Source organism: Girardinichthys multiradiatus, chromosome 10 (assembly GCF_021462225.1).
Source record: "Girardinichthys multiradiatus isolate DD_20200921_A chromosome 10, DD_fGirMul_XY1, whole genome shotgun sequence".
NCBI classification, from domain to species: domain Eukaryota; kingdom Metazoa; phylum Chordata; class Actinopteri; order Cyprinodontiformes; family Goodeidae; genus Girardinichthys; species Girardinichthys multiradiatus.
Window position 1 is genome coordinate 23553221 of NC_061803.1, and position 25093 is coordinate 23578313.

Sequence of the window (25093 nt, forward strand, 5' to 3'; positions counted from 1 at the left end):
ATTCCAGAGACCAAAATGTGCTTTGAGATGTGTCTCTCTATGTCAGGATGCATTTCAATAAAAGCAGTTATTGGACCTTTGAGGATCTCGCTTCCGTTTTGTTGCTCAATTCCTAATCCACCAGTCTCTGGGCTCCTTTTGAAAGTTGATCCCCTATTTCACAATGGGGTGGAAATTAACTGAACATTTGTTTGGTAATTTATCTCACTACTAACAAACATACAACAAACTTACAAAATATATTTTGTTACTCTTGACTAGTTAGAAATTGAGATGTCAGCTATACATTCTTCCAGTTTCACCACATGTTACCTCTGTGCCAAGTTTAATGGGATATATGAAAAGTATGTCAATTTTTTAAAACGTTAAAAACATGTTCAATCAGCTTGAGGTCAACACTCGTGAACATTAGCTGAAAACTAGACACGAAGAATATTTTTAATTTATGACCCCTATGAAAATTAAAATTATTATTGAGGACTATGCATGAAAGGTTTTAAGTTACCTCTTCAAGAGAATACACGCATTACCTGTTTTACAAATGTATTCACAAACTTGAAATATCTTTGTTCAGCAGGCAACTTGGTCATAGTTAATCGGAAGATATATGCACTGAAGGTTTGCCTTCCGGGACAGAGGAATAGTTTAGATCAATTACATCTGTTAGAATGACCCAGTCAAAGTTCAGACATAAATCAAATTGAGAATCCATAGGACTTAAGAAATTCTGTTCATTGACATTCTCTTTCTAAATGGGCTAAGATTGAGACAAATTGCAAAGAAGAATGGGAAATAATTTCAGTCTCTCTTTCAGTGTGCAAAGCCTACAGAGACATCCCAGAAGACTTTGAGCAGTAATTGGAGCAAAAGGTGGTTCTACAATGAATTAACCTGGGGTAAATACAAATGCAGACCATGATTTTTAGGTTTTTATTTGTGACACAAATGTGTGGAAAAACTGTATCCTTTTCCTTCCACACTACTCTGGCTATTTGGGTTGGTATATTTCGTGAAGTTCAAATTTAAAAACAGAAGTTTGTAGTTGGAACAAAAATGTGAAAAAGTTCAGTAGGTCTGAATACTTTGCAAGGCACTATGTGTATAGGTTTCAATGCTGGAAAATCACACCTTGTCTTCTGGACATAAAGTTTGTTTGGTTTTACTAATGTCTCGGCTAATAAAAGTATTATTCTAATCAGCTTCTGTCAAAGATAACTGTTGATCGGAATAAAGCAAATTTCTTTGCATATGATCACTCAAAAAGGAGATGCAGTTTGTCTTTGCGCTAATACACTTTTATTCCTGTAACAACTGTGGCCAAAAATATTTATAAAAACGCTTTTGCCCATTATTACAGCAGCAAATTTATCCACTTTATATATTTGATCTGCATCCCATCATCCTCACCCGCTGCCACCAGCAACACCACCACCGTCACTTCGCTGCCAAGCGAGCCTTTCTGCCCGACATTATCTTCATCCTGACTCCGCAGGAAAGGAGGCTGAAATGACGGATGCAACCATGGAGGCGACACCCGGGGACGGTTTATTTACACCAGAAGAGCCGCTTTAAGTTTACTAGAGGGATGCAGATACGTGTGTCCCCCTCTTTACTTTCACCGACCCCCTCCTCCTCCGCTGGCAGAAATTTATAAAGAACAAAAAATCCGACGAAGGGAGGGGGGTTGATGTGCGCTGAGGCTGAAATCGAGAGGCGAACCCAGGGAAAGAGGAGTAATTTGTACACGGGACTTTCCCCCTCTTAGTACCCCAAACGGAGGGGGAAAAGTCGCAATATTGGCAACGAGAAGGAATGGGCTTCTAAAGACGTGAAAACGTCTGCAATTGTGGATACTTTATATATTTTTGTTTCGAAAAAATATGGCCGAGAACGTTCTGGACTCTGGCCCGCCTTCAGCCAAGAGGCCTAAACTCTCCTCTCCGGCACTTTCCGCCTCCGCTAGCGATGGAAATGGTAAGTTTTGATTTAACGTATAATCAGCTGCCTTGATATTCGTTAACATTAATGTTTTCTGGCCGTGTGTTTGGCTGAAAGAGGACGACGAGGCGGGGTTATTTGCCTGTTTTTGTCGTGGCTCGCTAACATTAGCTTGCTAGGAGAGTGTGTGTCGGACGTGAGGAAGGGCTCCCCTGTTAGCTCCCGTGCTAACAGCCATTTTAGCCGGAGGAAGCTGCGTTAGCCACGGGGCTAACTCTAGGCTGTGTACGGCTCCGCAGCTGACGATGTCGTGCCTAATGGCTACTTCAGCTTGGTTGATTAAAATCTCAGTCCCAGGGGAACTTATGCTGAAGTTTTGGGAGCTTCATGATTTTGTCACAGTGGCAGTTGTCTAGATAGACTGATGTGTTTATACAAGGCGTTAAAAATCTAGTTAGGCTTTCTATCTTGCCTAAGCTGAGCTGTCGTTGAAAATGTTTCTGAGAGTCTTTAAAATATTACTTCAAAGTGTGTAAGAGGCTAATTTAGACACAAGGGGTTGAGTGATTGTTAAAACTAAAACGGTCATTTTTTAAAATCTTTTTTTGTTTGTTTGATGGTGTGTGGCAACAACTGGCCTAGGAGCAATCTAGATCGCCATGCCCAAACACTGATCCCGACCACGGACACTTGTTAACAATGACCAGCTCATGATTTGTTCTCTTTTCCCCCTTTTTTAACAAGATCAGGTGTACCGTACGTTTTTAACCAAGTTGTCATCAGGTTGACGGGTTATCCAACCATTTCACACATTTTTTTTTTTGTTACTTTGTAGAGTATGTTGCAAATGAACTGCAGAGCTTTCAAGAGAATCTTAAGATTGCGAAGATGCAATGTATTATTCCTGCTCTGTGACAGTAGCATGCGATACAGTGGCTTGTAAAAGTCACCCTACAACCACACAGTTTTATTCGATAGACCAACACAAAGTTATGCATACTGTCGAGGTTGAAAGCAAAAATGCATGAGCTGCAATGTTTTACAAATAAAACTGAAGGCATTTACACCAATGCCCCTACATAACATTTAGTGCAACTGACTTCCTTCAGATAAAACAGTTAGGTTCAGATAAAACACTGGTACATTTCAGTGAGCACTGCTTAATGCAATATCTGAAAAAGAAAAGTGTGACACTGCTGAGAACCAACCAATACACGTCTTCTGCAGGAGCAGAGTATCTGGTCAGACTTGATGGGAGGATGGATGCAACTAAATACAGGGCAATCCTGGAAGAAAACCTGTTGGAGGCTGCAAAAAAGTTGAGACTCAACCAGGTGTTCACCCTTCAGCTGGAAACAACCCTAAACATACAGCCAGAGCTACAGTGTAATGGTTTAGATGGTTACATAATCATGTTTAAAAGGTCCCAGTCAATGTTCAGACCTTAAACCAATTGAGAATCTATGATAATACTGAAAAAATGCTGTTGAGACACAATCTGTCTAATCAGAGAACTTGAGACTGTGGCAGATTTTTACCTTTCAGTAGGACAATGACCCTCAGCTTGCAGCTAGAGGTGTAATGGAATGATTTAGATTAAAACATATTCATAATTAATATTAATGTATTAGAATGGCCCAGTCAAAATACAACTGAGAATTTGTTGCAAGACCTGGAAATAGATGTTTAAAGACGGTCTCAGATCTTTCCAGCTGAGCTTGAGCTATTTTGCAAAGTAGAATGGGGAAAAACCTCTGTTGATGCAAAGCTGGTAGAGGCCCAAAAGAATAGCAGCTGTAATAGCTGCCAAAGGTGGTTATTATTGATCCAGAGAAGCTGATCACAAATGCATGCAACATTTTTCAGATTTTTATTTTAAAAAACGTTACAAAGCCATGTATAATTTTTCTTGCCCGTAACAATTCTGCACTAATGTTTTGTCCTTTATAAAATGTAACAAAATACGTAGAATATGAAAATCTTTTCAGGATCTGTAGTTAAATATGCAGTCTGCTTACTAGAGCTAGTATGTGAAGTATGTAAATTGCAAGAAAAATATTATTTCATACAGCTAAATTTAACTGTATCCTACATTACCTGTAAGGTGTGGTGTGACATGATATAGAGATCATAAGAAAATTAAAGAAAAGTCTAAAAATAAAAACATTAAATGTGTTTTTCTTGTTTATTACCACTTTACAATTATGTAATATTACAATGATGTAATTGCATTCGTTTCCTATGTGAAGGTACCTAACCAGTATAGGTATTGGGTATTGTGTAGAAACTTGGGTTGTCATGATGTTAACATTTAAAACTCCATATCGATAAAACAAAAAATACTCGATACTACATATTTTTGGTACTGCGGCAGACCGAAAGAACACCGTCATTGTGCTATCCGTGTCCATGAGGCTAATGTTTGAAAAAATAGCGTTAGCTTATGTCGACTGGGAGGTTCACTGCTGCACTGTTGCAGATACAGGAGCTTTACGGACCTTTTTCAGTTGCTCTCAAACATCAGTGTCGTAGCGTTAGCTTGTAGCTTTAGCGTTGTTAGCATGTGGCATTTCATTCATTTCATTTTTTCTTGTTCGTCTGCCTCACAGAGAAAGTTTCTCTGAACAACGCTTTTGTGTTTGTCTTGTCGGCTAAGGTGGTTGCATATATTTTTTTTCTTGCCGTATTAATAGAGTTTAAAACTTCCAATAGCAGCTCATTTTGTTCAGGTGAGCGGCTGCAGGGAGGGGAGGGGCTGATTGTCTCTGTTATTGCAGCGCTGCAGCTGGAAGCAGTGTGAATGGCTAAGTTTCTCGATTTTGACGCAAATAAGTATCTTTGAATAATTAATTTGTTGCTTTACATTTTTAACATCTAGAACTTTGATTGGGGCGAATAAAAAAAAACAACGTTTGCAAAAAGCTGCATTTGCTCCACATCAGTTGTTCTGGTCAGATTTTTACTCTACCACAGATGTTTATTTCCATCTTGTTGCCATTTGTGTATGTATTTTGGGAGGGGGAGAGGGCTGACCAGGTAGTATTTTTTTTGGGCATGGGACAGCGATTTTGATCCAGCACAGGATTGTGGGGTGTTTTACTGAAGCACCGAAACAATTTCAGATGCGTGATTTCATTATGTTAAGAGGGTAGGGAAATTTATACAATATCGGTTATTGGCCATAACATCAATATTAATAATAGATATTATTAATAGATATAGGTCTATATTTTCAAATGAATGCATTCCTAGTTTTGGTGCTTGGCTGTGGGATACATGTTCTTTATTCCTGAATGGAGTTTATTAATTCATTTTCTCTCAATGGTTGATTACATTTTCAGTTGATCCTGTAGAAAATTTTATGATTACTAGAGCTTAGCGTGACTAGAGCGCTTTATTTCCATTTAAAAATGTCACCTTTTCTAAACTTACATTTTTCCTAATTTCAGATTTTGGGACGCTGTTGGACTTGGAGCGCGATCTCCCAGATGAACTTATCATCCCCAGTGAAGCGGTTCTGGTCAATGATGGGGACCTTAACCAGCTAAACAGCAGTTTGGCAAGAGGACCTGGAGGTCTGGGTGCCGGGGGTGGCAATGGGACAGCAGGAGGAATGGGGCTTGGGTTTGGCCCAGTCTCTGGAGGGGAAACCGGGGGTGTTGGTGGAGGCCAAGATGCAGTGGCTAAGCACAAGCAACTGTCAGAGCTTTTGCGCACAACCACCCCAAGTCAACAAGGGCATCAAGGAGCCATAGGCAGCCCAGGAGGCCCTGCAGTGATGGGGCAACACCTAGCAAACATGAAGGCATCCTCAGGTCAAGGACCTCAACAGATGATGGGGCAGCAGCAGCACCTGTCCCCACAGCAGCAGGCTAACATGATGCAGCAGCAACAGACTGGAATGATGAGTAACAGGGGCATGATTGGAGTGCAGCAGAAAGCCAATAATGGACAGCAGCAGCCAGGTATGATTGGGAACCAGGTGATGAATGGCTCCCCCAGGATGGGCTTCAGTAATCAGGGGATGGCTGGCAGCGGCAACACGTTGGCCGACACTCTACAGCAGCAAGGAGCTGGGGGGCAGGGGGCATTGAGGGGGCAACAACACGGAACAATGAACAAGGTAGGGACTTGGCGTAACATCCAGTTATCCATTTTATTCAGGTTTAAAAAAAGACAGATTTCAGGTGATGCTGGAAATGGACAGACTGAAATAGATTTCACACAAAGCATCCAAAAAGACACCTGATTTAGCCCAATATCAAATGCAGAGGCTTTTATTAAGGTTGGATTAGTTAAATGCAGAATGTAGCAGAGCAACTGTTGATTTCTGTAAATTACAAATGTTGTAGATGAAGTTCTATTTCCAATTTATTTTTTGCTCTTTGCTTTCAACCAGTTGGGAATGGGAGGGGTAAACTGTTGGCACTATGAAGCATCAAGTCTTTGCTTTGATCGTGACCTATGGGTTTTGCCCTCCAAATATTTCATTCAGTGTTATAAAAAGGTAAAGATTTAAGCGTGAAGGTAAAATCACTCATTGATGTTATATTAGTCCTTGTTTTCAGGTAAATTGCTTTTAAAGCTGCTAAGTTCAACTCAGTTTCTAAAACTGTGACTTGAGTCTGAAAGAATAAAGGAGCCAGTATTTGATTAAACAAACCATGCTCTCTTAAAGAACGGACACTCTACTAAACCCAAACATTTTATAGTTTATCAACTTGAAATATGAAATCTATTTAAGGGTTAAAGTGTTATACATTGGCAATACGTTATACTACACATTACCGCAGCAAAAGTGAAATGTAATTCCTGACTTAAGGGTTCACAAATATACATAAAATTGTTTCATGTTCAGGAAAAAAAAATTCCAGAGGCAGAAGATCAGTACAGACAGGAAATGAATTATTGCTTTTTAATTGTATGAAAAGTTTTAGTCTTAAAATCCATGGCATCCAATCATATGAGGTCACAAAGAAGACTTTTTTGTATTATTCAAATATAACGCATGAATGCCACCCAGGCTTAAAAGTGAATCCTCTGATGTAAAGTTTCTGTGGGAGATGAACCTTAAAACATCGAGTAGAAGGGCTGCATCGTCTGGCATACTGTGGGAAATATGGAGGAGTAACCACCATAAAAGTTCACAAAACAGAATATTATGCACTTTTCTAGCTAGCAAGGCACCAAACAATTTGCCAGAGGTTAGATTCCAATTTTTAGGTCAGATGCCAATATTGGATTATTTTGACCTATTAATTAAATGCATCAAAACAAAGAATTTCCACCATTCTAAAAACACAGTTCCCAAGTTTTAAAAGTTGAATAAGTTTTCCTGTTTCTCTAAATAACTATTTCATTCATTTCAGATGAGATAAGCTTTTTTTTTTTTTTTTTTCTAAGCAGAGGGTAACCCACAGAAAATGTGGTCTTCATCTTTAATGTTTAGGTTTATTTAATTTGCCACAGTGCAATGCTTGTTATAAACGGGTTCAATGACACTCGTATGCTATAAAATAGTTTTATTTATTTATTTTTCCACATGCACAATTTTATGATGCTAATTTCCTGTTTAGATGAAGTCAATTTTTATTCAGATGATCCCCTTTATTTTAAGTCTTGGTATCAGAATCAGTTAAAGTTAGATTTATTGATGTTCAGAAAGGTTTTAGGAAATTCTCATAAGTTACACAACAGAGAAAAATTATACATCATTTCATTTGTTTGCAAAAACAACGAGGCAGTCAAAAGGAAATAAACCTGAGCTAGAAAACACGTGGACTGAAAACTGAAGTAGAGAGGTGACAACACCCAACTCCAGCTTATACAAAGAATGATTAATCACAGCTAATAGAGGAACTAATATATGCTTAATGTTATCTAACTAAGTTTTTTGTAGTCTCAATTTAATGATGGAGCCCAGAAAGCCACAGGTTCCAAAGTGTACATGGCAAGTCTCTGTGCTTTGGGCCAGAACCACAGTTAGTCCCAGGTTTGTCCCAGCTGGCAGATGGAAGCACCATAATCATGTTTTACAAAGTAAACGTAATCACAAAATTCATTTTTATACAGTTGTATAAATAATGAGTTGTTTTAAAAAATCGGATGTTTCTCATGTAATATTGGTAAAGCCGCTTTGTACTGTTGCAGTTGGATATTTTATAAGAAAGCTGGTTATTCATTTATAAATATATTTTCTTATTACGATCAGTTAGTTCATTATTTTCTAAATTTACATGATGTTTTGGTTAATATTTACTGTAAAAAGCAATGTCAGCAGGGTTCTCACTGGTCATTTTTATGAGCGTAGCGGCGGGGGGGGGGGTCAGATGTCAGTATGCTCATGTATGCTCATAAAATATGAGCGTATCGGCCTAATTTCAGCATAGCGGTGACAATTTTCAATTTCAAATGCGCTGGCGAGATACCTGATCAGCACTCTTTTTTTCAGAAGATTTTTAACATTTCCTGTTGGTGGTTTTTCTGGCAAACAAAAACACCTTTTTAAAATCATTTAAAATGACTTGTTTAAGGCTCAAAATAAAAGTTTAGGACTTCGACTCAACTCAAAAATTGCATACCTTGATTTTGGACTCGACTTGCGACCTGCATATTGACGTCAGACTTGATACTTACTTGAGACGACTTGGTCCCACTACTTGTGAGCCGTTTTAAAACAATATTTGTGTTGTAAGCTTCTAGACTTTATGTAGGGAAAGATTTATTGCAACAAAGACTACTGTTGCAATAAATTCCACAAAATATTTAGATTTAAACTTTAAATTTAGTTTGATTGAAGGTTAATTAATAAAGCACTATTCTTAGACAAAGTGCTTTAACGGACTTCAAAGACTAAAATAACAAAGCATGAAAAGGAAAGATAACTAAATAATTTGTGGCTTTGTGGATTATTTTCTTCATTTCATTGCAAAATGTTTTTCTGGGACGTATACAGAAGTTTTCTTCAATAGGTAAAATGGCAAGTTTTGCATGCTCTGAGTGATTGTAAAAGATCATAAAATGCAGTAAAACGTAGTGATACATTGTTTTAATTGTAAAGAAGAGTAATTCTAGGTATTTTAAAGAAAACCAACCGCGATTTTATTTTTCCACTTACATTCATGCACACTGCTCTTTCTTCTTTGATGCCTTCTTTGATTCTTCCAGCCGGGAATGATGGGGAATCCAGGAGGCTCATTTGGAGGTCCATATGGTGGTCAAGGAAGTCAAGGTCTGGGAGCTGCAGGGCTGGGTCCTCAACTCCAGAACAAAGGTCCGTTGGCCAACAGCCTGGCCCAGTTCAGTGTGGACAAGAAGAACCAGCCAATGCAAGGAATGGGTGCCATGGTAAGGCATGAACTCTGAAAATAAAAATGTTTTGGGTTTGTCAGATATAAGTATGATGAAGCGAACATCTTTATTATTTCCACCGTTTCCTCTCTCCTTTTTCTAAACTTCTGCTTTGACTTTTTCAAAATACTTGTCATGACCCACAACTTTTCTTTCTCGTCTTTTACTGCTTTCCTTATTGGGGCATCAAGCAGTCACAGACAGGTGTGGGAGGTCCAACAGGTGCACCTGTGGGAGGAGCACAAGGGATGGTCCTCGGTACGCAGGCAGGCCTAGCAGGATACAACGCTCAAACCTCTGCAGCATCTGCTGCAGCCGGAGCGCCGCCAACAGCTGACCCCGAGAAGCGCAAGCTAATCCAGCAGCAACTTGTACTTCTACTTCATGCACACAAGTGCCAGCGGCGGGAGCAGGCCAATGGAGAAGTTCGGCAGTGCAATCTGCCCCACTGTCGCACCATGAAGAATGTCCTAAACCACATGACCCACTGCCAGGCTGGCAAGTCCTGTCAAGGTGAGAGTTCGAGCTATGACACTGAAAAGAAAACTATGATGTTGTGATTGTGTCAAACTGATGTTATTTTTTTTGTAATGACTGTTTTTTTTTTTTTTTGGCATCAAAATATGTTTGACTCGTTCAGTTCTTAAGCACACCACACCAAAGGCTGAAGCATTATTTCATGGTGGCATTGGGCTTTTTTAGAGTAATGTAAAAAAACAAAAACAGAACCAGGGCAACGTCTTATATTTCAAAATGTTACGTTATACATCTTATACCATCTTTTATATGGTCTTATTTCCCACCTATATTTCTTTGATTGCAACCATCTCGCTGGTCCACCCCTGCAGTGGCTCACTGTGCGTCCTCCAGACAGATTATCTCCCACTGGAAGAACTGTACGCGGCATGACTGTCCTGTTTGTCTGCCACTAAAGAATGCTGGGGACAAGAGGAACCCGCAGTGTGAGTGTCTGTATCTGACCAAAACAACGTATCTATACTGTTTTTTTCATTTTTTTGTTTGGTTTTTTTTACAAAAACTGTACATCTGCTCTCATTCTACGTTTTTATGGAAGTGGTTTTGCACACACATTGCAATGCTAAGATTTACTAGGTTTGCTTGGTAATAGACGACAACCAACCACCTCTGCATTCTTGTCTCACTTGTAAAATCTGCAACGAGTATAAAAACGTTATATATTGTTTTGGAAGGTTTGTGTAAACATTCTAAATATTAATATCATTTTTTTGATGCTGTCAGGCAGAACAGAGAAATTATCTTTGATCAACAATTATTCTTGTACTCACAGCTCTGCTCAGTGGAGCAGGTTCAGGACTGGGAAGCTCGCTTGGTTCTGTCCCTGGTGGCCAGCCCAGTACTCCAAACATCAACCCACCCAGCCAGATTGACCCCAGTTCAATAGAAAGAGCCTATGCTGCCCTGGGGCTCACCTACCAGGGAAACCAGATCCAGAGTCAGAGTGGTCAACCCAACATGCCCAACCAAGCACAGACTGGTATGAGGCCTCTCAATCCAATGGGTAAGTTAAATTGTAACTAATTCGCTTGTCCGTCTAAGTATTTAACGTTTCCAAAAATCATTTTTTTTAAGTTGAGCCCATCCAGGTTATTCCAGAAAAAGAGAAAATTGTACATATTTCTCTTATCTTCTGTACCTGGGTATTGCCTGAATTAACTTTGCAAAATGTTCCCAATATTTTAGATGGCTGCCAGTAAACTAGAGTTTATCTATGAATACTACAGACAAACCTCACCCAAAAAGGACCCAACAAATAACGTACTAAGGAGAAATATAGCTGATCGTGTTTCTGTTTGGAAAGAAGCAAAGTAGTTAGAATTATATATCCCACTTCCTTCTTCTATAGGTGTTAATCCGATGGGAGTCAATGGTGGTGTGGGTGACTCCCCTCAGAGTCAACACGCCAGTTTACTGCAGGATACCATGATGCATCTTAATGTGAATAACCAAAGGTAAGAATTAGCATAGACACCATAATACAGGATTTAATCTAATAGTCTTTAAAAGAAGCATTTAAAATGGCAAAGACGGATGTATGACGACCAGTTTTACTTAATGTACATTTGTTTTCAAAAAATTAGTTAAGTGACAAATTGTCTGTCTTTTTACAGCTTGATGAATGATGCTGTAGGAGTTGGATCTATGCCCACAGCAGCCCCTCCCTCTGCCACAGGTATAAAGAAGGGCTGGCATGAAGACATCACACAGGATCTCCGAAACCACTTGGTGCACAAGCTGTAAGTATTAAAAGTAAAACACCTGATATTCACACAAGATGCTTAAAGGTATTCACATGTCATCACTGACAGTTGTGACAGATACAATATGCACTACTCACAAAAAGTTAGGATATTTGGCTTTTAGGTGAAATTTCAGTGCACTGTAACCTTTACAGGTAAACGTAATGTGACCCTGTCTAAACTTTTGAATGAACATGTACCAACTCTTCAATGTTTCAGTATTTTTGCACAACTTTCTATTATCTAACAAGGAGCTTAATGGCAAAATCTACAACAGGTTTTTGATCCATGAATCAACCAATACATTTCCTGGTTCAACCAGAATTGGTATTTAAGCAATCCTCATCATGTTATTGTCATTTGGACATCACGAGACCAAGACAACACCTCTAACGGTTGATCAACAGTACCTCGCCAATTGCAAGGCTTCTAACAGGATGTTATCAGACGGAAGTGGCCAATGAGCTTAGAGTTTCATCAGCAGGTTGCAACAGAGATACTGAGAGACTGGAAGAATCACAGAAGGCATAGACGTGGATGTCCTTTGGCCACATCTCACGCTGATGACCGCTTTATTGTGAACAGTGCCCTGCAGAACTGGATGATGAGTGCCACTCAGCTCCAGGCACATTTAAGGGAGGTGAGAAGCACCCAAGTGTCACGTCAGACCATTAGAAACTGTTTACATCAGCGTGGTCTGCTTGCTAGATGACCTCCAAGGGTGCCTGACCACACCACCAGGCACAAGCATCCTCGTCTTGCATGGCTCAGGGAGCGACGATGTCAAGCTGTAATGGATGCTAATGAGACATTGAGCGTTTCAGGTGTTATACCCACCATTGTTGTTGGCTTTTGTTTCAATAAATTGTTGGGAGATGAGAGAATCGCCATTTGATGTTTCTACTTAAAGAATTCAGAGATACGTTCATGATATATTATTGTAGGGTGAACTTTGTGTTCCATAATTTCATCCAAAAGCCAAATATCCATAACTTTTTGTGAGTAGTGTATTCCAAAACAATTTTTTGAGATTCTGTACATCTTGCCATGTTAAAACCACAATGCAACTTATTTTATCAGGATTTTATATAATACAACAACATAAAGTAGTTCGGAGTATGTCTCCAGCAGCTTTTGCACCACATTTGGAGACTAATGTTTTGCCCTTTTTGGCAAGTCAGATTAGATGTTGCCTGAACAGCATTTTTTTTAAAGTCTTGCCACAGTTTCTCAGCTGAATTTAGGTTTGGACTTTTGCCTGACTCATTTAACACATGATCATACTATAATCTTAAACCATTACATTGTTGATCTGGCTATACAATTACAATGCCTTGCAAAAGTATTGTGTAGTGCGAGGACAGCGGCGGGAGTACTTCTAATCTGAGGAAGCACCTGGTTAAGCACCAGATTTTTCTCAAGGCTGAAGAGTGCACAATATTCGTCTCAGATCTACGGCTACATCTCCTGTATTCGGCACCGTTAGCACGCTTGCATCCGTTAGCGACTTGTCGTCTGGATCCAGCAACATGGGAGAAGAAACAACTGAGATGTTAACAATACATATAGTTGGATGTTGTTTTGACATATTTATTTAAGTTTATATATTGAGAAATAAATCTGTTTAAATAGCAATATTTTAAGATTTTATTATTATACCAATTAACATTTGTTAAAAGTACCAAAAATTGGTACGGTTGAGCATCAGTGTCGGTTCAAACGTAAAAGGAACCTATCCCCACTTTGGGATTTTTGCCCATTCCTCAAGGCAAAACTGCTTCAGTTCCTTCATGTGGGATGTTTTCGCTAGTAAATGGCTATCTTAGATTCTCAATTGCACTGGGGTTTGGACTTTGGCTAGGCCATCCAACACATGTAAACGTTTCCTCTTAAATCACGCGAGTGTTGCTTTAACAGTATGCTCAGGATCATTGTCCTACTGGAAGGTGAACCTCCATTCGAGTCTTAAATCACACTTTCCCAGTCCCAGCTGCTAAAAAGCATCCCCATTACTTTGGGGATGGTGTTCTTGAGGTGATGGGACGTATTGAGATTGCGCCATACATAGCACTTTCCTTGGTGGCTGAAAACTTCAAATTTAGTGTCATCTGACCAGAGCACCTTCCTCCATAAATTTGGGCAGTCTCCCACATGCCGTTTGGCAAACTCAAAACGTGCCTTCTTATTTTTAACATTAAGTAATAGCTTTTTTCTGGCCATGCATCCATAAAGCCCAGCTCTGTGGAGTGAACAAATTATTGTGGTCCTATGGACAGATTCTGCTGTGGATCTCTGCAACTCCTTCAGAGTTACCTTGGGTGTGCCTCTGTTATTAATGCCCACCTTGCCTGGTCTGAGTTTTGGTGGGTGACCCTGTCTTGGCAGGTTTGTTGTGGTACTAAGGGCTTTCCATTTGAAGATGATTTGATGGTGCTCTGAGAGAATATCAATGATTTTGAACTTCTCAACAACTTTGTCCCTGACTTGTTTGGAGAGCTCCTTGGTCTTCATGGTGTGATGCCTCTTGCTTAGTGGTGTTTCAGAAAAGTGTGTGTTTTATACCGGCAGATCATGTGGTACTTCAGTTGTACACAGGTGGACTTACTTTTTACTAATTGTGACTTTTGAAGGTAACTGGTTTCACTGGAACCTTTTAAGGGTCATTGCAAAGCGGTGGATACATGTGCATATGCCAGTTTTCTATTTTTAGATAATCTATTGAACAGTGTTTTGTAAGATGTTTAAAGTTTGGATAATGTTTTACAACCCAACCCTGCTTTAAACTGTCTGATGTGTTCTTTGGTCTTCATGATGCTGTTTGTTCACTAATGTTCTCTAACCTCTGAGGCCTTCATGGAATGGCTGAATTTATACTGAGTTTGAGTTTCCCACTGGTGGATTCTATTCACTGATTGTGTAACCTCTGAAATCAGTTAGTTGCACTTCATTTATTTAGGGGTACTAGAGTGTAGGTTATTGAGCGTGCCTAACGCTTCAAATTTTTAATGATAAAAAAATGCTTTGAAACGAAGGCATCGTTTTCCTTCCACTTAACAACTATTTGCCACTTTCTGTTGGGTCAATCAGATAAAATCCCTGTGACCAAGACAAACTACCATTCCCTTATCCCTTAGCCCTTTCCTGTTTGCTTGTTTGCTCACAGTGTCCAGGCCATCTTTCCGACCCCGGATCCTGCTGCACTTAAGGACCGTCGAATGGAGAACCTGGTGGCCTATGCCCGAAAAGTTGAGGGAGACATGTATGAGTCAGCCAACAGTAGAGTAAGTTGCTCTGCTTAAGCTCACTAAATACTCTAAAATATGAATGGAATTTCCTGAAGATTGCGCCTCAGTATTGTTTCCCCAGTTGATTATATCTTGTAAGTTATTTCTACAAGCTTCTTCATCGGTTATTCTGCTATTCTGTTTTTTGCCAGGCTGAGTACTATCACTTACTAGCAGAAAAGATCTATAAGATACAGAAGGAACTAGAGGAGAAAAGAAGGACACGGCTGCAGAAACAGAATATAGGGCCTGGCATGGGACAGTCCCCAACTGGATTGCCTCAAAGTAAGTGTACATCTATATTCTCATGGAAGTGTGCATTTGCCATTCAAGTGATAATTTCATCTGATAAAATATCACATGAAAATGAGCTTTTTTTCCTTTATCTCCTACCTTGACTCGTCTAATGGATCTTACTCCATTTGTAGTGTGTAATCTCAATTTATTCCTGTTTGTACTCTGATGCGCTGTGTAGAAGTCTTCGGTTATTGTTTGTAAATGACTAATCACTTTGGGGTTCGCTTCCCTAACTTTTGTCATCTACAGTTTTTTATGTAATATTTTCAATCACTATTTGGGTAAATGTTGTTTCAACGGGATCATCGTCCTCCACACATCCTTTGTAACCTAAACCTCAGGACTTTAAACTCTGCAGTCATGCTTGGGAGGGAGATTTGTTCCTCCTCTCTCTCCCATTGTGCACTGATGGGTGTCACTCCGTCTTCTACTTGCAGACGGCCCACTCCCCGATCCATCAATGGTGCGACCGCCAGGACCCAATCAAATGGTCAACAGGATGCAAGGCCCAGGTAAATGACTTCCTGTGAACAGGGAAGCCTCATCTTACCTAAGAAGTTTAAATTAAAATGAGAAAGATTGTTGTATAGTATTCATGAGCTCAAGTATGAGACATAAATACCTCATGCCTTATTTGCACAAAAATATCAGTAGATCACACTAGAATTGCCTCTGTGTTGTGTATCCTAATGATTATTTTTTTTTTTTTGGTCAGGTATGAACCAGTTCAATCAGATGGGGATGCCATCTATGGGTCAGAGGTCCACGCCACCTCTTCCTATGGGAGCATCTGGTAACCAGGTCGGTGCTTTGCTCTGCTTTGTTTTAAACTGCACAGAAAAGTTGAAATATTAAACACTAAATATCCGTAGTCTCCTATGCTGTACTTAATAGTTCTGTTTTAATGTTTCTCGCTAGATATGCTCGCTGAGAGATTTCCATCAAGCACAAATTGAGCAAATGTTTTTGTATTTGCGAATTTGTTTATCTAGCTCGGAATGGTTGGACCCAGAGTGGGACAGCCTAACGTCAACCCACTGCAGAACCAGTATCTGTCCCATGGACAGTTTCCTGGGTCAGGACCTGGAGTTGGAGCACCTCAGCCTGGAATGGCCCAGCCTGGAGCCCAGAGTGGGATAGCACAGGTAAAAAGACCCATAATGCTTTCAACTTTTCTCAAAAATGAGAAAAAACTAGCTATATTCTGAGGATTGGACATATAGTGTTTGAGTCAGCAAGTTTTGTGTTAGCAAAGCATTTGATTGGGTACAGTGTTAAGCTGTGTTTGAAAGTCCTTAGAAATGAATTTATTAATTCTGGGGTTCTATTATATGTAGAGAATGTTTTCAGTCTTATTATTTTTGTATTTTTTTTACAGAATGTGTGTGTGGTTCAGATATTTTTGTTTGCCTTCAAGAGAGCCTAATGTGTATTTACAGGTGGTAAATGGGTTTTGCAAATTCTGTGCACATTTTTCAAATAGCACAACTATTTCTATTGATTACAACCACGAGAAACTGCTGAATTTGGAATAAAATCCAGTGATTAATTTTGAACATTTTCATTGTTTTTTTTAGTTTTACCTTAATACTCTCTTTTTAAATATACCTTCTTCTTCCACCTGTAGACACAGATGGGAACTCCTCCATCCCTCTCAGTAGGTAGTCCTCTAGCACAGCCTGGTTCAGTTGGCGGTCCCATTGGGGTCTCCACTGTGGGACCAATGGGTCCACAGAGCGTGGGAGGCGGATGTCAAAACTCATCTGTTGGCACCCCTGCTTCATCTGTGACATTATCCAACACAAACCAGCAAGCTAACTCCATCCCCCATTTGGGACCCATGCGTGGCAGCTCTCCCTCCCCTGCACACAGTCGATCCCCTACTCCCCACCAAACACCTCCCAGACTAGCAGGGTCCCAGACACCACAGCCACATACCCCAAATGCCCCACAGTTGGCACCGTTATCCCTTCAGCAGAATCAGCTTAGCCAGGGGCCCGGATCCAACAAACCTCTCCAGCCGCAACACATAGGGCCCTCTGGCTCAACCACTCCATCTCACCCTGGACTGGCCTCTAGCTTGACGCCGCATGCTGGACAGCTGCCCCGCACTCCGGTTAGTGCTATATCTTCTTTTATTTTGAACTGAACTCTGTATCGAGAATCGCTTCTTTAATGTTCTTAGTTTAAGTTTAATGCTCAAGAAATTTGTCTTTTTATTCTGTTCTTTTCTATTGCGCCTCATTGTCTGTTTTCAGTTCAGTGCAGGTTATTTATTCAGCACCAATTCACAACAAACATGGCTCAATGCACTTTACAACAACAATCCTACCTGACCCAAGTTATAAAACAATGCATTTAAGTTCAGGTTATTAATCCAATTAAGTTTTTTACCGTGGACCTAAGTTTGTCTTTAAATGTCTTTGCAGTTGTCCCAGAAGGGCTCATTCCCAGCAGACAGTCAGGCAATGACTCCAGGCTCTGTCAGCAGTCTGGACACTTCATCTCAGCAGCCGATGTCAGACACCTCCACCACCAACCTCGAACCCAAGGTGGAAGTCAAGCATCAGGATGAGGAGGAGGAGAGCGACACAAGCAATTGCTCCAAAGGAGGAAAGCTGAGCATCCACAAAACGGAGGAAAAACCTATAAAATCAGAACTGAAGAAGGAAGAAGGTTCTGGTGGTAAAGGAGTCCCTATGGATACATCAACACCATTACCAGGTGTGAAGACTGAAGACAAAAAACCAGAAGTGAAGAAAGAGGTGAAAGAGGAGGAAGATGGTTCAGAGGGAGCTGTTCCACAAGCTCCTGTAAAAAAGAAGAGTAAGGCAAATTATTTTATTCTTGAGGGTTTTTTTGTTTTTGCTTTTTATTGGTTTAGAATAGTATTTGTCACAAATGACTATTTCAGTAAGTGAAAATTCATTTTTTATCTTATTGTCATACATCTCCATCCTTTCATAGTCTTCAAGCCAGAGGAGCTTCGTCAGGCCCTCATGCCCACTCTAGAATCGCTTTACCGACAAGACCCAGAATCTCTCCCATTCAGAATGCCTGTTGACCCACAGCTGCTCTGCATACCTGTACGTATGTTGAATGAAACTGAAGTCCTGATTCCCTTCTTTGTGATATCTACTGGTCGCATGTTTCTGCAGTTTCTTGACTTTGTCAGTTTCTTCAGCATTTGTCTAAAGATATTTCCTCTCAAACATTTTGACAGGACTACTTTGATATTGTGAAGAACCCAATGGACCTGTCAACTATCAAGCGAAAGCTAGATACAGGTGTGTGGAAACCTGCAGCTGCTGGAAACCTTGGCTTATTCCTAAACAACTTGCTGCATCACATTATACTCCTAAATACTCAAACAATCCTATTCAGATGTCTGTCAGCAAATAGTGCACCTGAGTGGTATAAATATATTTATTGGTACATAGTATTAAAGTAGTTCATGTTGTAGTACTGTAGCATTTGTTGTACAGTAATACATAACTGTTAGATGTGCACTCCACAAACCTTTTATAGAAGAGAAAAACCTTGTTGAAAGAAAGTCAAAAGATATTGTGTTTGCAGATGGCCACAATCCAACTGGGGAACAAAGCAAACATGTGAAAAAAGGTGCTCTGGTCAGATGAGACCAAAACTGATTCTGTTTGTATACGTGCAAGTGTGTGAGACAGGAAACTTAAAACTGTACATTACTCTGAACGGCTTCACCCTATAATAGGGTGGTGGCAGCATCATGGTGTGGGCATGGTTTTTCAGTGGGAGGAAGAATACAGCGAAATACTGAGCAGTCCTTGAAGAAAAGATTTGGGGCTGAGGTGCACCTTCCAGCAGAATAGTGACCCTAAACATGCAGTCGGTTACAATAAAATGGTTTGGAATAAAGCATTTTAATGTGGTAGAATGGTCTACTCAAAGTCCAGACCACTGAATATATTCAGAATTGTTGTTAGAGTTGAAAAAAGTTAGTCTATTATTCATTTAAAACTCTTGCTCTATTTTTAAATGTACACAACCAAACCAAATAGTTTTACTTCATCTTTCCGGGGTATCTTTGTTGCAGGTCAGTATCAGGATCCGTGGCAGTATGTTGATGACATCTGGCTGATGTTCAACAACGCCTGGCTGTACAATCGCAAAACTTCACGGGTCTACAAGTTCTGCTCCAAGCTGGCCGAGGTGTTTGAGCAGGAGATTGATCCCGTCATGCAGGGCCTCGGCTACTGTTGTGGGAGAAAGGTGAGATGAAGGGCAGTGTATAGTAATTTAACCAATTCTTAATAGAGAAACAAGCCTGCAGTAGAAGTGTTGCGGATGGTGTGTAAAAATTTGAATCAAGCTTATTGACCATAAAGCTTTTCCCCCTCCTTAGAACTAGTTTGTTTTTATTTTCTTCCCAGTTATTCTCTATGAGGTGAGATATTTGCTGCCAGTTACAGAGACAAAAAAAAGCTTCATGTTTGTATGGCCATCCTATGCTTTGATTAAAAAAACTTTGTTCAAATGACTGTTGCACATTTTCAGGCAACAGTTTACATGTGGACAAATCGTCCATGAGAGGCTGATCTGGCTCTCAAATGCAAAAATGAAGTCTGCTTCACCAGTGACGGTGGTTCATAACTAAATTTAGTCAGGGGCATACCACTGCCATATTATGTTTCAGGTTTTATTAGAGTAACTATTTTTGTTTTTACAGACAAATACCCAAACTTACCGTGTATATAAGGAAATCCTGGATCAGTGGTTTACTATGAACTTTAAAGTAGGACTTAATATTAGATATTTTAGTATTTACAGGTGGAAAGTTGGAACTTGTTAGTTTTTTATTTTACTTATTTCTCATTACTGTGTGCACATTTTTAACCCCTTGTTAAACAACACTCCATTTACTTAAAATCTTGACTTTGTAGTCGGTCATGTTTTTTTGTGTTCCCAAGTTTGAAGTTGTTGATCCTAATCACATGAATGTGTCCTCTATCATTTTGCCTTGTGTCTATCAGCTGGAGTTTTCTCCGCAGACACTGTGCTGCTATGGGAAGCAGCTGTGCACGATTCCCAGAGATGCTGTTTACTTCAGCTACCAAAACAGGTATGTAGAGAGGAAAAGGTACTGAATAGTACAGGGTACATTTTCAACTGGATTCTTGATTGATGAGAGGAGTGGGTTGTGGAAAATAAGTTTTAGACTACCAGTAATTAAGTATATGTATTTAGATGAGTGCTACATGCACATGTGGATCTATAAAAACTTCATGTTCCCCCTTTTTTTTCCTCGATGTGATTCCTAATGCACTGGCATTTTAACAGTCAGTCCTCCGATCACATTCTTTATGGTTTTCTGGGACATCAGTGGGTTAGTTTTTAAAAGTAATCTCCAAAATCTTCTGTTTAGGCATTCATATGCATTTCATGTGACCTGACCACAAAAAGACAGCTGCTATAAATGTTGTTTCACCCATTAGTTGCTGTTATGCATCTCCACATCCCTTTCAGAAGAATTTCACATACCCTGTGAGGTAAACTATACGGTGTAGTTTACCCAGACCCCACGTTTCGTTTATGGTTTGATTGACCATAGAAGGTCCATAACAGAAGGCATCGTACATCTGATTTACATCTAAGTGTTGTCCTCTCGTATTTAGATAATGCAAACTAGTGTTTACTGAACTGAACCAGCAGAGTAGAGAATTTCATTTTGTTTTTCTGCTGCTATTTAAAACATTTACCAATGCCAAGTAAACAGTCTGCAGTAACTTGTGGTAAGAAAATAAGAGATAATATGAAGAACTGCACCAAACAAACTTTTGTGGCCAATTTCTGATCTCTGGTTTTAGTCAAATTTTACTTGCCACTACTGATTTTAGCCGATTTCTTGTTAAGAACTACAGTATGAGAGGATGTAAGACTAAAATGAAGTTTTTAATCTTTGTGCTCTAAGCGGTCATTATGTATTTAAATTGGAAGCAATGGCAGTATCACACAGTGTGACACAGCAGTTGGTATAAATCATGGCTTTTTATTAGAACAGACAATCAGAAGTTGCAATTAAACAGTCTTCAGCATCCTACATTAGTGATTAGTCCAGCTAGCTTGGGTAGCATTGCTTAAACAAAGGTCTTTGTATGTATTGGAATGTAAATCTTTACCCTTACTTTGAGTTTTCTAACAGACTGCCAATATTTTCAAATCTCCCAAGTTTTATAACAGAGTTTGAAACCTCAAGAGAATAAAAAAGGACAATTGTGTTGTATTTCGTTCAGCCTTCCTGCCATCTACTGAATGTGCTGCTCTGATTGTAGCATTAAAGAACAGCACATCATAAAAAATTGTTTCGTTTAAAATAACTTCTTTTATCTCTGTGCTTCTTCTAAAATCACATTAAACACCCCACTTATACTAAAACTAGCACATTTTGAGTCCTCTTCCTTCAATAACAACTTCCCAACTGAAGAGTGTTGTTGTTACCTTGATCTGGTAGTGCATTCACTGAACAGAAAAGGTTGGATTTTTGAGTTTTTGATTTATCAAGCCCCGTTAGGAGAAAATTGTTCAATTTCGATCAACAGCGGATTTTCAGTTCATGTCTGATAGTGAGGCTTAGATTTTGGTGCTATTCTTTCAACACCTTACCTTCTATTTTTTTTTTATCTCTTCTGACTTTTGTAAAATGTGAAAGGACTAACTTTAAAATGAGCTGCTTGACTGACTAGCTGAGCAGTTTTCTGTGCTTCACTCTTGTTCTGTGTTATTTCCATTACGTCCTTTGCCACGCCCCCTCCCTCCAGTTCCATTTGTTTAGCACCTGTTAACTGGGCTCCTGCTTTGGCAGCTGTGACGGTGCTTGTTGTTGCTCATCCCTCTCTGTCAAAATTTCTAATCTGTGTCTCGCCTCGCCTCTCTGCTGTGTTTTGTCTTTGATGTTTGTCTCGTCCTGTTCCGTCTGGTTTTTCACTCGCTGGGATATCAACATTGGCTTGCTTTTGTGCTTGACCCATTGCCCTCCTCCTCCCCTCCAATACCTGTCTCCCATTACCGTTTACATCATGACTGGCTGTTTTGATGACAACTCCCTGCTGTCCTGCACTCCTTCCTCCTTGCTCCGCTTGCGCCTCCCCGCCTTGCCCATGTCCGGGACTGTTTGGTGACTGCCCTCCCATGCGCTGTCTGTGGTTGACTGTGCTTTGGGGAATGGTGTAGTTCACCAAAATTTGGGCTTCTTGCTGACAGGTACCACTACTGCGAGAAGTGTTTCAACGAGATCCAGGGAGAGACTGTTTCCCTGGGCGATGACCCCACCCAGACACAAACGTGAGTATTTATGCTTTTATATTTTGATTCCTGAAAACGATTGAGATCTTTTACTCAGCAGTCCTCAGTTTTTGTTTCTCATTTGACAGGAGTTGGATTCTGTTTGAACTCCACATATTGCTAAAGGTTTCAAGTCCTAACTGTTTTTATTCTAGAAGTTATTATACTGCCTCTGCTTTAATTCCAGGTCAATAAACAAGGATCAGTTTGTGAAAAAGAAAAATGACACACTGGACCCTGAGCTGTAAGTCTAGAAACCATTTGTCAGAACCTAAAACTGTGAAGCCACACCGCTTCAGGGACTTGAATGTAACATGTGTTTGTTTGTGTCAATTTCTGTGTCCAGGCTAGTTGAATGTATGGACTGCGGACGCAGGATGCATCAGATCTGTGTTTTGCACAATGAAACAATCTGGCCATCAGGGTAAATAATTTAATTTTTTCCTCAAGGTTTTTATGGAATAACTAATGCAAATTAGCAATAGCGAATTAGTTTGCAAATTCCCTGTTTTATTGAGTTTACCTGACTTTTTTACACTATGCATCATAGTTTTGTTTGTGATGGCTGCTTAAAGAAGACAAATAAGACGAGAAGAGAGAACAAGTATTCTGCCAAAAGTAAGTGATGCATACTCTTCATACAGAATATTGGTGTATGTTCCTTATATTGGAAAGCATTCATTGTGAACTTGCCAACACTATATTTACTTTTCTAACCCAGTCTTTTATTCTGGAATTGTTGCTTTTCATGTACCACCCCTCTATGAAGGCACTTTAATTACAGCTCAGAATTGGTTCACATCTGACATGCATGTTTGACTAAATATGCAAATTTATAGGGTGTCAAAAGCAAGCTGTATTATGATGTACAGGATACCTTTACAGCATGAAAACATCTGGAATTTGATTTAAGTATCTTCAAGGTCTGGATAAATATAATATAACTTAAATAATGGAGTATCAGAAAATATTTGTATTTCCAGATTTTATTCCATATCCTATTGTCTGAAGGTCCATTAATCCATCCACTCTCATGTCTATCCGTCCGTCCATCCGTCCGTCCGTCTCTTCGTCCATTCACCAATCCTTTATTTATCCCTCCTTTTGCCTGTGTGCCTTTCCGTCTCTCTTGCTCTTTGTCTCTGGGTTTTTTAGGTTCCATATTTAAAGCCTGACCATGATAAAATATCTACATAAATTGAGGTGTCCATTTTGTTTCTTCTTCTTCTTCTTCTTTTTTTTGATTACGGCTAAAAGGGACCAAGAACTCTGTAAATCAGAGTGTGGGGATAGTATGAAACTTTGACATGAAAAACGTGTAGGGATCCTGAATGTAGCTCATGGACCATAGTATAAGCTGTTGATTGACTACAGTTTATGGTTTTACTCGTACATTCGTAGCTTCTAGCCATCTGTAGATGCATGTACCTGTCTATACACACACGAAATAAGAAGAGAAAAATTCTCATTAAGTATCATTGTAGTTAGAGGTCATGCTTAGTTGTCGACTATTTGTCTCACAGGGTTGCCGCAGACCAAGTTGGGTACTTTTCTGGAGATGAGGGTGAACGACTTCTTGAAGCGTCAGGCCCATCCTGAATCTGGAGAAATCTTCATTCGTGTCGTTCACGTCTCTGACAAGATGGTGGAGGTGAAACCAGGAATGAAGTCCAGGTAAAATGAAAAATAAAATTAGACTTGTGAGCACATTTTGTCAACCACAAGTAGGTGGCTTTATAGCGTTTGCTGTGAAGAAGTTATGCCAAAGCTTAACTGACACATTTATGTTGGTCAAATACAGCCATGAAAAGGTTGACCTTCAGATCTATAGAATATTTTAACCGTACTGGTATCAGCTTAAATGCAAAAGCATGGATATTGTTTAAGTATTTCAGTTGTTACCCTTTTGGTATTTTTCTACCTCAGGATGTGTCTATATAAAAGGACTGTTGGCTAACGGCTGCACATGGATGGCTCATAGTCACGATTTGCTAATGTTTCTGCCTTCAGATTTGTGGACAGCGGCGAGATGTCGGAGTCATTCCCATACAGAACAAAAGCACTTTTTGCATTTGAAGACATTGATGGCGTAGACGTCTGCTTCTTTGGTATGCATGTTCAGGAGTATGGATCTGACTGTCCGCAGCCCAACCAGAGGTCAGGAAATCAACTTTAATGCTCTTTTCTTTTCTGCTTGTGTTTTTAACGTTATTTAAATTTGGTTGAGGCAATGTTAATCAAGTCCATGTTTATCATCCTTTCAGGCGGGTCTACATCTCTTACCTGGACAGCATACACTTCTTCCGGCCTCGTTGTCTAAGAACAGCAGTTTACCATGAAATCCTTATCAGCTACTTGGAGTATGTCAAGAAAATAGGGTGAGTGCTGTCTGGCAATAAGCTACAAAGTAAAATGTTTATTTAGAAGTACTAGAATATCCTTTTCTTCGAACGCAAAATTTTGTGGTCAAAATTCTTTTAGGGTTAGTACCCAGAATTCAAAGTATGTATCATTTTCTAAGTCTGAATAAGTTTAGAAATATGTCCAGACATTTTATAACTTCTTCCCTGAACTAAAAGTAGGGTAGGGTTAAAATATGAAAATCTGTTTAATTGATTGTTTGGATTT

The 25093-nt window shown here is 39.7% G+C and overlaps 2 protein-coding genes across 5 annotated transcripts in view; one reads left to right on the forward strand and one right to left on the reverse strand.

Moving 5' to 3' along the window:
• Positions 1-1458: 1458 nt before the first annotated feature.
• The window catches only part of ep300a (E1A binding protein p300 a), a 32257-nt gene continuing 8622 nt past the window's right edge, over positions 1459-25093 (forward strand). Inside the window, exons 1-26 of one of the 3 annotated variants that reach the window (XM_047378158.1) lie at positions 1459-1974; positions 5388-6061; positions 9106-9285; positions 9483-9801; positions 10137-10256; positions 10598-10828; positions 11174-11279; positions 11439-11564; positions 14731-14848; positions 15004-15136; positions 15586-15660; positions 15864-15949; positions 16141-16293; positions 16776-17264; positions 17578-17974; positions 18116-18234; positions 18372-18435; positions 19221-19396; positions 20158-20246; positions 22385-22465; positions 22653-22709; positions 22812-22889; positions 23016-23083; positions 23989-24139; positions 24476-24622; positions 24730-24843. In XM_047378158.1, coding sequence (XP_047234114.1) covers positions 1881-1974; positions 5388-6061; positions 9106-9285; positions 9483-9801; positions 10137-10256; positions 10598-10828; positions 11174-11279; positions 11439-11564; positions 14731-14848; positions 15004-15136; positions 15586-15660; positions 15864-15949; positions 16141-16293; positions 16776-17264; positions 17578-17974; positions 18116-18234; positions 18372-18435; positions 19221-19396; positions 20158-20246; positions 22385-22465; positions 22653-22709; positions 22812-22889; positions 23016-23083; positions 23989-24139; positions 24476-24622; positions 24730-24843 — 4445 coding nt within the window. In that variant the 5' untranslated portion in view covers positions 1459-1880. Of the gene's footprint in view, positions 1975-5387; positions 6062-9105; positions 9286-9479; positions 9802-10136; positions 10257-10597; positions 10829-11173; positions 11280-11438; positions 11565-14730; positions 14849-15003; positions 15137-15585; positions 15661-15863; positions 15950-16140; positions 16294-16775; positions 17265-17577; positions 17975-18115; positions 18235-18371; positions 18436-19220; positions 19397-20157; positions 20247-22384; positions 22466-22652; positions 22710-22811; positions 22890-23015; positions 23084-23988; positions 24140-24475; positions 24623-24729; positions 24844-25093 lie in introns of all 3 variants that reach the window. The other 2 variants (XM_047378157.1, XM_047378159.1) reach the window with 2 other exon arrangements.
• cbx7b (chromobox homolog 7b) overlaps positions 19251-25093 on the reverse strand; it is a 31806-nt gene continuing 25963 nt past the window's right edge. Inside the window, exons 7-8 of one of the 2 annotated variants that reach the window (XR_007040119.1) lie at positions 23987-24099; positions 23278-23897 (exon numbers count right to left, since the gene is read on the reverse strand). Coding sequence is in view for 1 of the 2 variants with exons in the window: in XM_047378169.1 (XP_047234125.1) it covers positions 19378-19380 (3 nt within the window). In the remaining variant the exon portion in view is untranslated. Of the gene's footprint in view, positions 19381-23277; positions 23898-23986; positions 24100-25093 lie in introns of those variants that run through there. The other variant, XM_047378169.1, reaches the window with a different exon arrangement.